This window comes from Hyla sarda, chromosome 8 (genome assembly GCF_029499605.1).
Source record: "Hyla sarda isolate aHylSar1 chromosome 8, aHylSar1.hap1, whole genome shotgun sequence".
NCBI lineage: Eukaryota > Metazoa > Chordata > Amphibia > Anura > Hylidae > Hyla > Hyla sarda.
Genome location: NC_079196.1, coordinates 163,515,456 through 163,529,717, shown reverse-complemented (window position 1 = coordinate 163,529,717; position 14,262 = coordinate 163,515,456). Strand labels below are relative to the sequence as shown.

The window sequence follows — 14,262 nt, the reverse complement described above, 5'->3', positions numbered from 1 at the left end:
CTGCATACACCTCTGGATGAAGAGACCACGCGCTGGGTCAGCAGAGGAGCGACTGAGGAAGTCCTCCTCCAAATTGTCCACCCTTGGGATGTGAATTGCCGAGATGGAGGGAACAGAGTTCCGACCAGAGCAGATTCCTGGAGTCCTCGGCTGCGAGTCCCGCCCTGGCGATTGACATATGCCACAGCCGTGGACACGAACAGGACGGCCCTGGAGAAGGCGGTCCCAATGGAGGAGGCAAAGGTAAATTGCCTGAAGTTCCAGGATGTTGATGGGGAGAAGAGCTTCCTGGAAGGACCAACGGCCTTGGACCGTCTGATCCCTAAAACCCCCCCAGTGGAGGGGCAGGACAGGTCACCCTTCTCGAAGAAGAGGAGACCAAAGCCACCACAGGAGGGACTGGCGAAAGAATAATCCTGTGATCAAGGGACAGCGGAGACTTGAATAGAAAGTTGCAGAGGACGACAATGAAACTGGGCGAAGGGAACAACCTCCATGGCCGCCACCATCCGACCCAGGACTTCCTTGCAGAAACAAATGGAAACTGGAACAGGACAAAGAAGACAGGGAGAGCAGTGGTGCGTGCAGGTTCAGCAGAACCACCGGGTATTTTAGTTTTGCAGCACAGACAAGTGTAACAAGTGACCAGGGCCGCAGTGACCTGTCTGGAGGAGAGACAGAGAGAAGGGCTAAGCCTAAAGAGAAGGGGGCAGAGCCAGAGCAAGCCTGGCCCCCATTGGAGGGAGGCACCCAGAAATGACCCCTGAATTGCCCCGATATGCCTGGCCGTCAGGGTGTGGGCGGAGCAAAATGCCACGATCAGCCCGCAGCCGGGCCTCAATTAATGACCCCCGGCGCTCCGGTCGCCTCACACGTGGAGGTAGCCGAAGTGAAAGTAAACTGCCAGCCGTGCGCGTACAACCCACCCACCAGGGAGTGGAACTGCGGGGCTCTGAAAAATGCACCAGGTGAAATAAGCTGGCCCCAGAGACTGACCCTGACTTCAGGGTGGCTGAGCAGGAACTGTCCCTAGAAATGAATAAAGAGGAGTGCACCCAAAACAGATGGACACCAGAGGTTGAAAACCCTGAATAAAAGACAGACCCCAGGAAAAAAAGGGGTGGGGGGGGGTGGGGGTGGGTGGTAAGGGGGAGAACACTCACACTGTCCCAGGAAAACATACCTACTAAAGTCTTCAGCCAGCTATTAAACACCTGCATCATGCTAGGCTGAGACAGCAAGATGAGCAGGGTAGGCAGGTGTGCCTGGCCCCAAGGTGCAACCCCAGGTGCTGGCCAGTGGCGAGAAGGGGTTGACAGTACATAACTTTGTCTGTGCCCCTTCTTCGCTAATGGGGGATCGGATAGCGCCATGCTCCTGTACCCCCACCTAAAAAGAGAGAAATAAAAAGGGGGGGAAAAGGATCTACATACATGTCCCTAAACTAAAAAATAAGAAAATAAAAGACCAGGTCTGGAGAACTCCAGACCTGTGTCTGCCACTTACGGCCACTAAGCATAAACCAATTAGCTCAAAATCTGTAGTCGAGGTATGCAAACTTTCTATTTGTTGCCTAGTGTCAGCAGCATATACCATGGTCTGTGTCCCCCCCAATGGAGCTGACCAAGAAATTTCAGTTTATGCTCACCAGAAATGTTTCTCTCCTCCCCCCCCCCCCCCCCCTCGCCTAAAACATTGAGAAATTGCAGCTGCAGTTTCAGACTGACCCTAAATTTATGGTTTTACACTAGACATTGGCTAGTTAGACTAGCGAGCTTGTGGGCAAGGAAGGGGAAATTACTAGGGATGTCCCGATACCATTTTTTTTAGACCGAGTAGGAGTACCGATACTTTAATTCTAGTACTCGCAGATATCAAGTACCAACCCCCCCGTTTAGACAGCAGCAGCCCCCCCCCCCCCCCCCCGTTTAGACATTAGTAGCAGCCCCCTCCTTGCAGGCAGCTCACCTCCTCTGTTGGGTGCTGCCGCTCTGCTGCCCCGTTCTCCCGTCCTCATCGTGTCTTCCTATGGAGGAGCATGTGACATACACGTCACACTGCTTCCTGCGTAGCGTTACGCTGGGCGCAGGGGAGGAGGCGGAGTGACGTGTGTGTCACATGCTCCTCCATGGAACACTATGATGCGGACGGGAGGACGGGGCAGCGGAGCGGCACCAGGTATCGGGGACATTAACCTCTTCAGGACATAGGGCGTATGGATACGCCCTGCATGCCGAGTCCTTAAGGACCGAGGGCGTATCCATACGCCCGTGGGAATTCCGGCCCCCACCGCTAGCCGGTTGGGGACCGGAGCCGGATGCCTGCTGAAATCGTTCAGCAGGCATCCCGGCATATCGCCCAGGGGGGTCATTATGTCCCCCCATGTCGGCGATCGCCGCAGATCGCTGGACAATTCAGTCCAGCGATCTGCGGCGATTCCGGGTCAATCGGGTCTCCAGTGACCCGGAATTACTGGCTGTTCGGGGCCGTCTCTGACGGCCCCGAACAGCCAGAGCCTGCAGGGGTGAGGTGGCACTGGTGCCACCTCACGATCGCCCTGATTCGTCGGCCGGCCGACCAATCAGGGCGCCTGCTGCGGGTGTCACTCCCGCACCCGCTCCGCCCCTCTTCCGGAGGACGTGAGCGGGTGCGGGACGTGCACCCCGGGTGCTGGGGACCCCGATCCCCGGCGCCCCTGTTGGGATCGGGGCCCCAGGAGCAGCTGCGGCGGCGGAGACGACGAGGGACTGACCTGTGCGGCGAGGATCGTTGGAGGTGAGTGACAGCCTCCTGCTGTTGCAACAGATCCCAGCATGCAAAAAGGGCATGCTGGGAGCTGTAGTTATGCAACAGCAGGAGGCAGACCACCACAACTCCCAGCATTCCCTTATGGGCATGCTGGGACTTATGGTTTTGCAACAGCTGGAGGCACATTCTTTCTATGGAAAAGTGTACCTTCAGCTGTTGTATAACTACAACTCCCAGCTTGCACAAACCGCTAAAGTGCATGCTGGGAGTTGTAGTGGTGCATCTGCTGGTTGCATAACTACAACTTCCAGCATGCCCGTTGGCTGTCGGTGACTGCTGAGAGTTGTAGTTTTGCAACAGCTGAAGGCACACTGGTTGTGAAACTCAGAGTTTTTTTTTTACCTAACTCAGTGTTTCACGACCGGTGTGCCTCCAGCTGTTGCAAACTACAACTCTCAGCAGTCACCGTACACCATGCACCGTACATGCTGGGAGTTGTAGTTTTGCAACAGCTGGAGGCACACTGGTTGTGAAACACTGAGTTAGGTCACAAACTCAGTGATACATAACCAGTGTGCCTACAGCTGTTGCAAAACTGCAACTCTCAGCAGTCACCGACAGCCAACGGGCATGCTGGGAGTTGTAGTTATGCAACAGCTGGATGTCCCCCCCCCCCCAATGTGAACGTACAGGGTACACTCACATGGGCGGAGGATTACAGTAAGTATCTGGCTGCAAATTTGAGCTGCCGCAAACTTTCTGCTGCAGCTCAAATTGCCAGCGAGAAACTACTGTGAACCCCCGCCCGTGCGACTGTACCCTAAAAACACTACACTACACTAACACAAAAAATAAAATAAAAAGTAAAAAACACTACATATACACATACCCCTATACAACCCCCCTCCCCTCCCCAATAAAAATGAAAAACGTCTGGTACGCCACTGTTTCCAGAACGGAGCCTCCAGCTGTTGCAAAACAACTCCCAGTATTGTCGGACAGCCGTTGACTGTCCAGGCATGCTGGGAGTTTTACAATAGCTGGAGGCACCCTGTTTGGGAATCACTGGTGTAGAATACCCCTATGTCCACCCCTATGCAATCCCTAATTTAGGCCTCAAATGCGCATGGCGCTCTCACTTTGGAGCCCTGTCGTATTTCAAGGCAACAGTTTAGGGCCACATATGGGGTATCGCCGTACTCGGGAGAAATTGTGTTACAAATTTTGGGGGGTATTTTCTGCTTTTACCCTTTTTAAAAATGTTAAATTTTTGGGAAAACAAGCATTTTAGGTAAAAAAAATTTTTTTTTTTACATATGCAAAAGTCGTGAAACACCTGTGGGGTATAAAGGTTCACTTAACCCCTTGTTACGTTCCCCGAGGGGTCTAGTTTCCAAAATGGTATGCCATGTGGGGGTTTTTTGCTGTCCTGGCACCATAGGGGCTTCCTAAATGCGGCATGCCCCCAGAGAAAAATTTGCGTTCAAAAAGCCAAATGTGACTCCTTCTCTTCCGAGACCTGTAGTGCGCCAGCAGAGCACTTTTCACCCCCATATGGGGTGTTTTCTGAATCGGGAGAAATTGGGCTTCAAATTTTTAGGGGTATTTTCTGCTATTACCCTTTTTAAAAATAAAATTTTTTTGGGAAAACAAGCATTTTAGGTAAAAATTTTTTTTTTTTTTTACATTTGCAAAAGTCGTGAAACACCTGTGGGGTATTAAGGTTCACTTTATCCCATGTTACATTCCCCGAGGGGTCTAGTTTCCAAAATGGTATGCCATTTGTTTTTTTTTTGCTGTTCTGGCACCATAAGGGCTTCCTAAAGGTAACATGCCCCCCAAAAACCATTTCAGAAAAACGTACTCTCCAAAATCCCCTTGTCGCTCCTTCCCTTCTGAACCCTCTACTGCGCCCGCCGAACACTTTACATAGACATATGAGGTATGTGCTTACTCGAGAGAAATTGGGCTACAAATACAAGTAAAAATTTTGTCCTTTTACCCCTTGTAAAAATTCAAAAATTGGGTCTGCAAGAACATGTGAGTGTAAAAAATGAAGATTGTGAATTTTCTCCTTCACTTTGCTTCTATTCCTGTGAAACACCTAAAGGGTTAAAACGCTGACTGAATGTCATTTTGAATACTTTTGGGGGTGTAGTTTTTATAATGGGGTCATTTATGGGGTATTTCTAATATGAAGACCCTTCAAATCCACTTCAAACCTGAACTGGTCCCTGAAAAATACTGAGTTTGAAAATTTTGTGAAAAATCGGAAAATTGCTGCTGACCGTTGAAGCCCTCTGGTGCCTTCCAAAAGTAAAAACACGTCAATTTTATGATGCAAACATAAAGTAGACATATTGTATATGTGAACCAAAAAAAAATGTATTCGTAATATCCATTTTCCTTACAAGCAGAGAGCTACAAAGTTAGAAAAATGCAAAATTTTCAAATTTTTCATCAAATTTACGGATTTTTCACCAAGAAATGATGCAAGTATCGACAAAAATTTACCACTATGTTAAAGTAGAATATGTCACGAAAAAACAATCTCGGAATCAGAATGATAACTAAAAGCATTCCAGAGTTATTAATGTTTAAAGTGACAGTGGTCAGATGTGCAAAAAATGCTCCGGTCCTTAAGGTCAAAATGGGCTCCGTCCTGAAGGGGTCAAAGAGTCCCCGATACCATGCAAATGGCTAGTATCAGCCCCAATACCAGTATCGGGACATCCCTAGAAATTTCAATCTGCGGGAATCAGAATTTTCTCCCTAATTTCACTAATACATACACTGTAAACGGCAAAGTGTATAATGTACACAGTACATAATTAACTATTCGCAGTATGTCAATATGTAGCCTGCATTACTGTCCTTTTACACGGACAGTGATTCCTAATACGAGCAGTTGTTTGAGGAGCCTTTTACATGGTTCAGAGTTTGTGCAGCCAGATTACAATGAATGATCTGTAGATTGCTCAATCGGTCCCTCACTTGAATCACATCCCGTCTACCCTTGCTTGTTCATCAGCAGATCTTTAACCCCTTAAGGACCAAGGACGTACAGGTACGTCCTTGGTCCTGCTCCCGTGATATAACACGGGGTTACACGGTAACCCCGCATCACATCACGGCGGGCCCGGCGTCATAGAGAAGCCGGGACCCGCCGCTAATAACCCTTTAGCCGTGAACTCATAGCTGAGCCACGCGGCTAAAAGTGAAAGTAAAAACTGCCGGTTAACTCAGTGGGCTGTTCGGGATAGCCCCGGCGAAATCGTGGCATCCCGAACAGCTTACTGTGAGAAACCAGTGATCAATGATAAAGATCAGTGTGTGTAGTGTTATAGGTCCCTATGGGAGCTATAACACTGCAAAAAAAAAGTGGGAAAAAAAAAGTGAATAAAGATCATTTAACCCCTCCCCTATTAAAAGTTTGAATCACCCCCCTTTTCCCATAAAAAAAAAAAACCACAGTAAATAAAAATAAACATATATGGTATCACAGCGTGCGGAAATGTCCGAATTATAAAAATATATCGTTAATTAAACCGCTCGGTCAATGGCGTACGCGCAAAAAAATTCCAAAGTCCAAAATAGTGTATTTTTGGTCACATTTTATATCATGTGAAAATGAATAAAAAGCGATCAGTAAGTCCTATCAATGCGAAAATGGTACCGTTAAAAACTTCAGATCACGGCGCAAAAAATGAGCCCTCATACTGCCCCATACACGGAAAAATAAAAAAAGTTATAGGGGTCAGAAGATGACGATTTTAAACGTATTCATTTTCCTGCATGTAGTTATGATTTTTTCCAGAAGTACGACAAAATCAAACCTATATAAGTAGGGTATCATTTTAATCGTATGGACCTACAGAATAAAGATAAGGTGTCATTTTTTCCGAAAAATGTACTACGTAGAAACGGAAGCCCCCAAAAGTTACAAAACAGCGTTTTTTTCTTCAATTTTGTCGCACAATGATTTTTTTTTCCGTTTCACCGTAGATTTTTGGGCAAAATGACTGACGTCATTACAAAGTAGAATTGGTGGCGCAAAAATAAGCAATCATATGGATTTTTAGGTGCAAAATTGAAAGAGTTATGATTTTTTAAAGGCAAGGAGCAAAAAACGAAAATGCAAAAACGGAAAAAACCCCGGTCCTTAAGGGGTTAAACACAGGGTAAATCGCCCTTCAATCAGAATCACCAAATTTCCTGCAGCTTCACAGGTTTATAACTGGATTACTCCTGACTGCAGAGCTTCTGATATCAGCAATATATAAGAGTAGGTTTCATGTTTCATAAAATGAACCACCGAGGTGCAAATCTGACAGTTTTATAGATCTCAGATTAGGCTCAGATTGTACACAGGAAATTTCCGCAGCGGAAGTGTCCGGAATCCTAGGCGGACTGCATTGCTGCCAATGGTAATGGTGCGAGTCAGTGTGTTCCTAGTGCTGAAGGATTACAACAGCACTAACAGACATATTTCAGGAGAAGCTTCAGTCTGCTGCAGGTGTTGCCAAAATATTTTCCCACTAGGAACACAACAACAGTGAAGCCCACATGGAGTTCTGTATTGTGAACAGTGGAGCAGAATCCATATAAATCAATGGAAAGCTGATGCAGCAGGATTTCCGACTGGAATTCTGCTCAAATGTCAAGATGGTTGCCAGATAGTCAATACAAGAAACAGAAATGCTCTGGTACATTTGCTTACCATAGTTTGTGAAAGATTTTGAACAAATTCGGCAAGTGTGGAGTTTTTTAATACTTTAAACACAGTGTATTTAACTTTTTCTTCATCATACATGTCATTGCCTTGGTGACCACAGAATTTGTCTTCAGCGACGATCTGACAAAAAGAGGTTTGCATTAAAGTCAGAACATTGTAATAACGACATTCCCCCAATCCATTCAACAAACAAATGTAATTCCATTAAAAACATACATATTCATTCAAATAAATGTATATCTCTTTCTTAAAATTACACAATTTTAAAAAAGGTGTTATGGCAGACATGACTATCCATAGATCTACACCAATATATATGTACTACTATGTAATATCTCCCCAGGCGTTAATATTGATTCAATCACTGCTTTCTAACCTTATCTGCTTCACCACATCCTCTGTCTGGGTGATTTGTGAAAGAAGTAGTTGAATAGCACTAGCACTGTACATTCAGACAATAATACAATCAGCAACATCAAATAATTAGTATGGAATTGTAAAAGAAGTTTCTAAAGAAACCCAACATTACATATTTATGTATTTTGTTCCTTCCACAGAAAACAAAATCACTACTTCAAAATAAAATAAAAATTGTAAGCAAACAAAGGGGGAGATTTATCAAAACCTGTCCAGAGGAAAGTTGCATAGCAACCATATTGCTTTCATTTTTCAGAGACCTTTTCATAAATGAAAGCAGCTCTGATTGGTTACTATGGGCTACTCAGCAACTTTTCCTCTGGACTGGTTTTGATAAATCTCCCTCAAAATGTTCAGGAGTTCAACAGTCAGACATCACATTAAGACTCAATCACCTCCTTATGGAGCCCCCACTGGCAATTTCCAACATGCTAAATGTCTGGAAAAGTCTTAAAGTAATCATTACACATCCCCATCACATTTAGGAAATCAGCCTACCTGAACCTGCATGTATAGATGAGCTTCTTGCCGCTCTTTCCTTTTCTGAGCCTCTACACGCTTTTCTTCCTGTAGCCTCTCTACAAGCTGCTGAGGGATATCGTGATCTGTGACAGCTTGAAGGACTTCATCTAAAAAAAAAGATAAAAATTGTATAGCAACGTAAGTTTATAAGACTTCTGGCAATTCTGTCTACTGCTTACTTTAACTGTAGGATACAGAGCTGACGGGAGTTTAACCCCTTAAGGACCAATGCAAATAAACCTGTACGCCCCTGAAAGACCAGGCCTGTTTTTTCAAATCGGGGATGTCTGTCTTTATTAGAGAATAACTCTGGTAACGTTTTGCCAATCACGATAATTCTGACATTGTTTTTTTGTCACAAGTTGTCCTTCATGTACATAGTAAAAGTTGCCGATATCATTTGTAGTTTTTTTTTACAATGCAAAAAATCATGACATTTTTATAAAAAAATTACGATTTTTTTGCTATTTTAACACTAATAGGTTGCATATATTTATACATACTGACCAAATAGTTTATGAAACTTATACTTTCAGATGTCTACTTTATTTTGACGTCATTTTTTAGTTTTTAATTAACATTTTAAATTAGTTAGAAGCCTAACAATTTAACTTGAAATGTTGAAAATTTGAAAAGTACATCTTTTTTTATGTGCTATGCAAGGTTTGCAGAAATTAAAAAGGTAGTAGAACATAGGAACACCTCCCCCAAATGACCCCATTTTAAAAACAAGACCCCTCATGGTATTCGCTAGGGGGTACAGTGAGTATTTTAACACCATCGTTTTTTGGCAGGAATTATTACAAAGTCAGTGTTAAAAATTCGAAAATTGCAATTTTTCACAAATGCATCATTTGGGGGGCATATTTTTTGTACATCACTTCTGATATTGAAAGAAATGCATCCTATATTTTATTTAGCTGCTTGTCCCATGTTCGGAAATACCCCCGCTTTGGCCATATATGGTTCCTTGGCCGCGTGGTAGGACTCAGGAGAGGAGCGCCATTTGGCTTTCAGGGCAGAACAGTACCCCCACCCCCACAAGTGACCCCATTTATATACCGCACCCCTACAAGTTATTGGCTGGACCAGGGACCTCTCTGATTGGTCCTTGGTCGGCTGGCAGTATAACGCGTCTGTCTGTGACAGTTAAGGCTCCTGATGGATATATCCGCCATGTTGTGGGAATAAGCACCCGCTCATGGCGAATATATCCATCACTGCTGCGGCTGGGTAGCTCAGTGTGTCCGCTCATGACTGCTGGCGGGAAATCCGCCGCTATGAGTGGACGCACAAAGCTACCCAGCCGCAGCAGCGAGCTCATTACCGTGACTGCTGCATAATGTGTAGGATCACGTGGCGGACATCCGCAGCATATTACATGCTGCGGATGTCCGCCAATGCGATCCTACACATTATGCTTTTTTTTTATTAGATTCATTTAATAAATGTATTTTTAATATTATATATATTTACACTTATTACATTTTTATTTATTTTTACACTTTTTAATGCTTTGGAATACTTAGTATTCCAAAGCATTGCAGTTATATGCTGCCTGCCAGTTTTCACTAGCAGGCAGCATATTAGGACGTGCCTCTCAGGCAATACCCAGGGCAGACCTGGGGGTCTTTGTAGGACCCCCGGCAGCCCAGGTATGCAGCAGCACCCCGCGATCGCAATGCGGGGTGCTGCAGGAGAGACAGAGGGAGCCCCCTCCCTCTGTCAGAACTCCTTACAGCACGCGGTCACTTCTGACCGCGGCTGTAGGGGTTAAACTGTCAGGAGTGAAGTGAACTTCACTCCCGGCAGTGCGGCCACACAGCACCCTGCGATCGCGATGCGGGGTGCTGCAGAGGAGACAGAGGGAGCTCCCTCCCTCTGTCATAACACTTACAGCCCGCGGTCACTTCCGACCGCGGCTGTAAGGGTTAAAACTGCCGGGACCGAAGTTTACTTCGGTCCTGGGAGTGCAGCAGGGTCCCGGCTGTGTGATACAGCCGAGTCCCTGCCGCGATCTCGTGGGTGCACTGGGCAGCACCCACGAGAAGACTGGACGAGTATAGACATCCAGGTGCGGGAACGCCCGCCAACCTGGACGTCTATACTCGTCCATGGTCGTTATCGGGTTAAACGAGTACCCTGCTGCCGCAACAAAATAATTGAAGAGGGACACACTTTCAAATGTAAGATGGGGAGGAAATCATACAAGCTACATATATCAATGCATGTGGGTCTCGGGACTGAGACCATGGCTGATCTTAACTCCTTAAGGCGTACCTGTACGCCGCAAGTTTGCTCCCGTTCTATCACAGGGGGCCACACCTGTGGCTAATAGCTATTAACCCTTTAGACGCGGTGTTCCAAGTTGATCGCCGCATCTTAAGTGAAACTAAAACATCGTCGTTATCTCAGGGGCTGTTCGGGAACACCACGGCGAAATCGCGGCATCCCGAACAGCTGTAGGACAGCAGGAGGGTCCCCTACCTTCCTCCTCGCTGTCAGACGAATGACTGCTCAGTGCCTTAGATCCAGGAATGAGCAGTCAAACAGCAGAATCATTGATCAATGGTTTCCTATGAGAAACCATTGAACAATGTAAAAGATCAGTGTGTACAGTGTTATAGCCCCCTATGGGAGCTATAACACTGCAAAAAGTGGGAGAAAAAAGTGAAGATTATTTAACCTCTTCCCTAATAAAAATTTAAATCACCACTCAATTTTGCACCTAAAAATCCATATGATGGCTTATATTTTGCGCCACCAATTCTACTTTGTAATGACGTCATTTTGCCCAAAAATCTACGGTGAAACAGAAAAAAAAAATCGTGCGACAAAATTTTTAAAAAAACGCCGTTTTGTAATTTTCGGGGGCTTCCGTTTCTAGATAGTACATTTTTCGCTAAAAATGACACCTTATCTTTATTCTGTAGGTCCATATGATTAAAATGATCCCCTACTTATATAGGTTTGATTTTGTCGGACTTCTGGAAAAAATCATAACTACATGCAGGAAAATTAAAATTGTCATCTTCTGACCCCTATAACTTTTTTATTTTTCCGTGTATGGGGCGGTATGAGGGCTCATTTTTTGCGCCGTGATCTGAAGTTTTTAACGGTACCATTTTTGCATTGATAGGACTTATTGATCGCTTTTTATTCATTTTTAAATTATATAAAAAGTGACCAAAAATGCACTATTTTGGACTTTAGAATTTTTTTGCGCGCACGCCATTGATTGAGCGGTTTAATTAATGATATATTTTTATAATTCGGACATTTCCGCACGCGGTGATACCATATATGTTTATTTTTATTTACACTTTTTTTATTGGAAAAGGGGGGTGATTCAAACTTTTTATAGGGGAGGAGTTAAATGATCTTTATTCACTTTTTTTTCCCACTTTTTTTTGCAGTGTTATAGGTCCCATAGGGACCTATAACACTGCACACACTGATCATCATTGATCACTGGTTTCTCATAGGAAACCAGTGATCGACGATTCTGCCACATGACTGCTCATGACTGGATCTCAGGCACTGAGCAGTCATTCGGCGATCGGACAGCGAGGAGGCAGGTAGGGGCCCTCCCGCTGTCCTGTAAGCTGTTCGGGATGCTGTGATTTCGCCGCGGCTATCCCGAACAGCCCACTGAGCTATCCGGCAACTTTCGCTTTTAGCCGCGCGGCTCAGCTCTGAGCGCGCGACTAAAGGGTTAATAGCGATCGGCGCTGCACGCTATTAGAGGCGGGTCCCGGCTTCACTATGACGCCGGACCCGCCGTGATATGATGCGGGGTTACTGTGTAACCCCGCGTTATATCAGGAGAGCAGGACCAAGGACGTAACGGTACGTCCTTAAGGGGTTAAACCGAACAGTTAAGTGCGTACGAGCAAAAAAAAAAGATCAAAAGTCCAACATAGCGTATTTTTGGTCACTTTTTATATCATGAAAAAAAATGAATAAAAAGCGATCAAAAAGTCAGATCAATACAAAAATGGTACCGATACAAACTGCAGAACACGGCGCAAAAAAATTAGCCCTCATGACGGCCCGTACGTGGAAAGAAAAATAAAAAAAAATAAAAAAAAAATAAAAAGTTATAGGGGTTAGAAGATGAGAATTTTTAACGTATACATTTTCCTGCATGTAGTTATGATTTTTTACCGAAGTACGAAAACAGGCGATTTTTATGCTTAACGTAAAAGCTCTCTCTCGAAGGATCCATTGGGGGACACAGACCATGGGTATATGCTGCTGTCTCTAGGAGGCTTGACACTATGGCAACAAGAAAAGTCAGCTCTTCCCAGCAGGGTATACCCACCCACAGTCACCTGAGGTAATCAGTTTTAGTCCCAGAGCAATAGGAGAAGACCGACAGGTCAAGAGAAAAACCACAAACTGTCCGAGCAACCAGAAGAAAAAGGTAACTGAACACACCCTCGGACAGATAACTGAAATAGGAACACCAGAAAAAGGGTGGGAGCTTCGAGAAAGATTTTACGGTAAGCATAAAAATCTCCTTTTCTATCGGCTCCATTGGGTGACAGACCATGGGACGTACCAAAGCCGTCCCTTGGGTGGGTAAGGAAATCAGTCAGGTGGACAGCTGGACCACCGCCGCCTGCAAAGCCTTACGGCCCCGAGGAGCATCAGCTGATGCAAAGGTATGAATCTGCTAGGACCTTGTGAAAGTGTGCAAAGACGTCCACGTGGACGCTTTACAGAACTGCGAGGCCGAAGCCACATAGCGCAGTGCCCAGGATGCCCCGAAAAATGGGTGGAATGAGCCAAAACCCTGAGGGGTGGGATCTTCCCCTTGCAGCGGTAAGCTTCCGAAAGAGACCGGATCCACCGAAAAATGGTGGCCGTAGAAGCAGGTTGTCCTGTACGACGACCTTCCAGAAAAACAAAAAAGGGAGTCACACTGCCGAAAGGAAAGAGTGACTGAGAGACAAGTCCGAACAGCCCTCACCACAACCAAGTGGTGGAGCAAACGCACCCAGGGATGAGAAGGGGCCGGACAAAAGGACTGTGTCCTCATTGAGATGAAAAATAAACCATCTCAGGTAAGGACGGACGGACCTGGACGGAAAACAACTTGTCCTGGTATACAACCAGGGAGGGAGAACAGCAGGAGAGAGCTGCCAGCTCTGCCCCCTCCTAACAGAGGTAAGAGCAATAAACACCACCTTCCGGGGAAGGAGGCGAAGAGAGATGTCCTGAGAGGTTCAAAAGGAGCGCCTCGCAGGGCACCTAAGACCAAGTGTAAGTCCCAAGGGAAAGAAGGGGACAGATAGGGAGAGGCAGCTTGTGCCAATCCCTGAACCAGGTTCGGACATGACAACTGAATGCCAGAGGATGTTGAAAAAGAATGGAAAGGGCCGAACCTTTGACCCTTAAGGGAGCTGAAAGCCAACCCTTGGGCCAGCCCCGACTGGAAAGGGAAAGGGGTCGGGGAAGGAAAACCACGACTGGAGAAAAAAGGTTGAGTTTCACACCAACGAAAATAAGACCGACATGTATGGTGGTAAATCTTGTAGAGGAAGGCTTGTGTGCCCTCAGCATGGTGCGAACCACTCGGGAAGAGAACCTCAAAAGGTCCTCAGAACCGCTGTCTCAACCGCCATGCTGTCCAAGCAGAGACGGTGAATAGGTTTGCCACAGAAGACCTGAGATAAGAGATCTAGATGAGAGAGAAGGCGCAGCGTGAAGTTGTTCAGGAGCCTGACCCTGACGACGTACCACGCCCGCCGGGGCCAGGCTGGGCCACGAGAATGGAGGAAACGCCCTCTGCTTAGAGTTTCCTCACGGCCCCTAAAAGAGAGGAAGGGGAGGAA

At 45.9% G+C, this 14,262-nt stretch overlaps 1 protein-coding gene across 4 annotated transcripts in view; it reads right to left on the bottom strand.

The window, feature by feature from the left end:
* Positions 1 to 14,262, bottom strand: part of USP7 (ubiquitin specific peptidase 7) — a 144,034-nt gene that overhangs the window by 36,989 nt on the left and 92,783 nt on the right. For all 4 annotated transcript variants that reach the window (XM_056536908.1, XM_056536909.1, XM_056536910.1 and 1 more), the window contains exons 15-16: positions 8,399 to 8,529; positions 7,469 to 7,603 (exon numbers count right to left, since the gene is read on the bottom strand). In XM_056536908.1, coding sequence (XP_056392883.1) covers positions 7,469 to 7,603; positions 8,399 to 8,529 — 266 coding nt within the window. The remainder of the gene's footprint in view (positions 1 to 7,468; positions 7,604 to 8,398; positions 8,530 to 14,262) is intronic.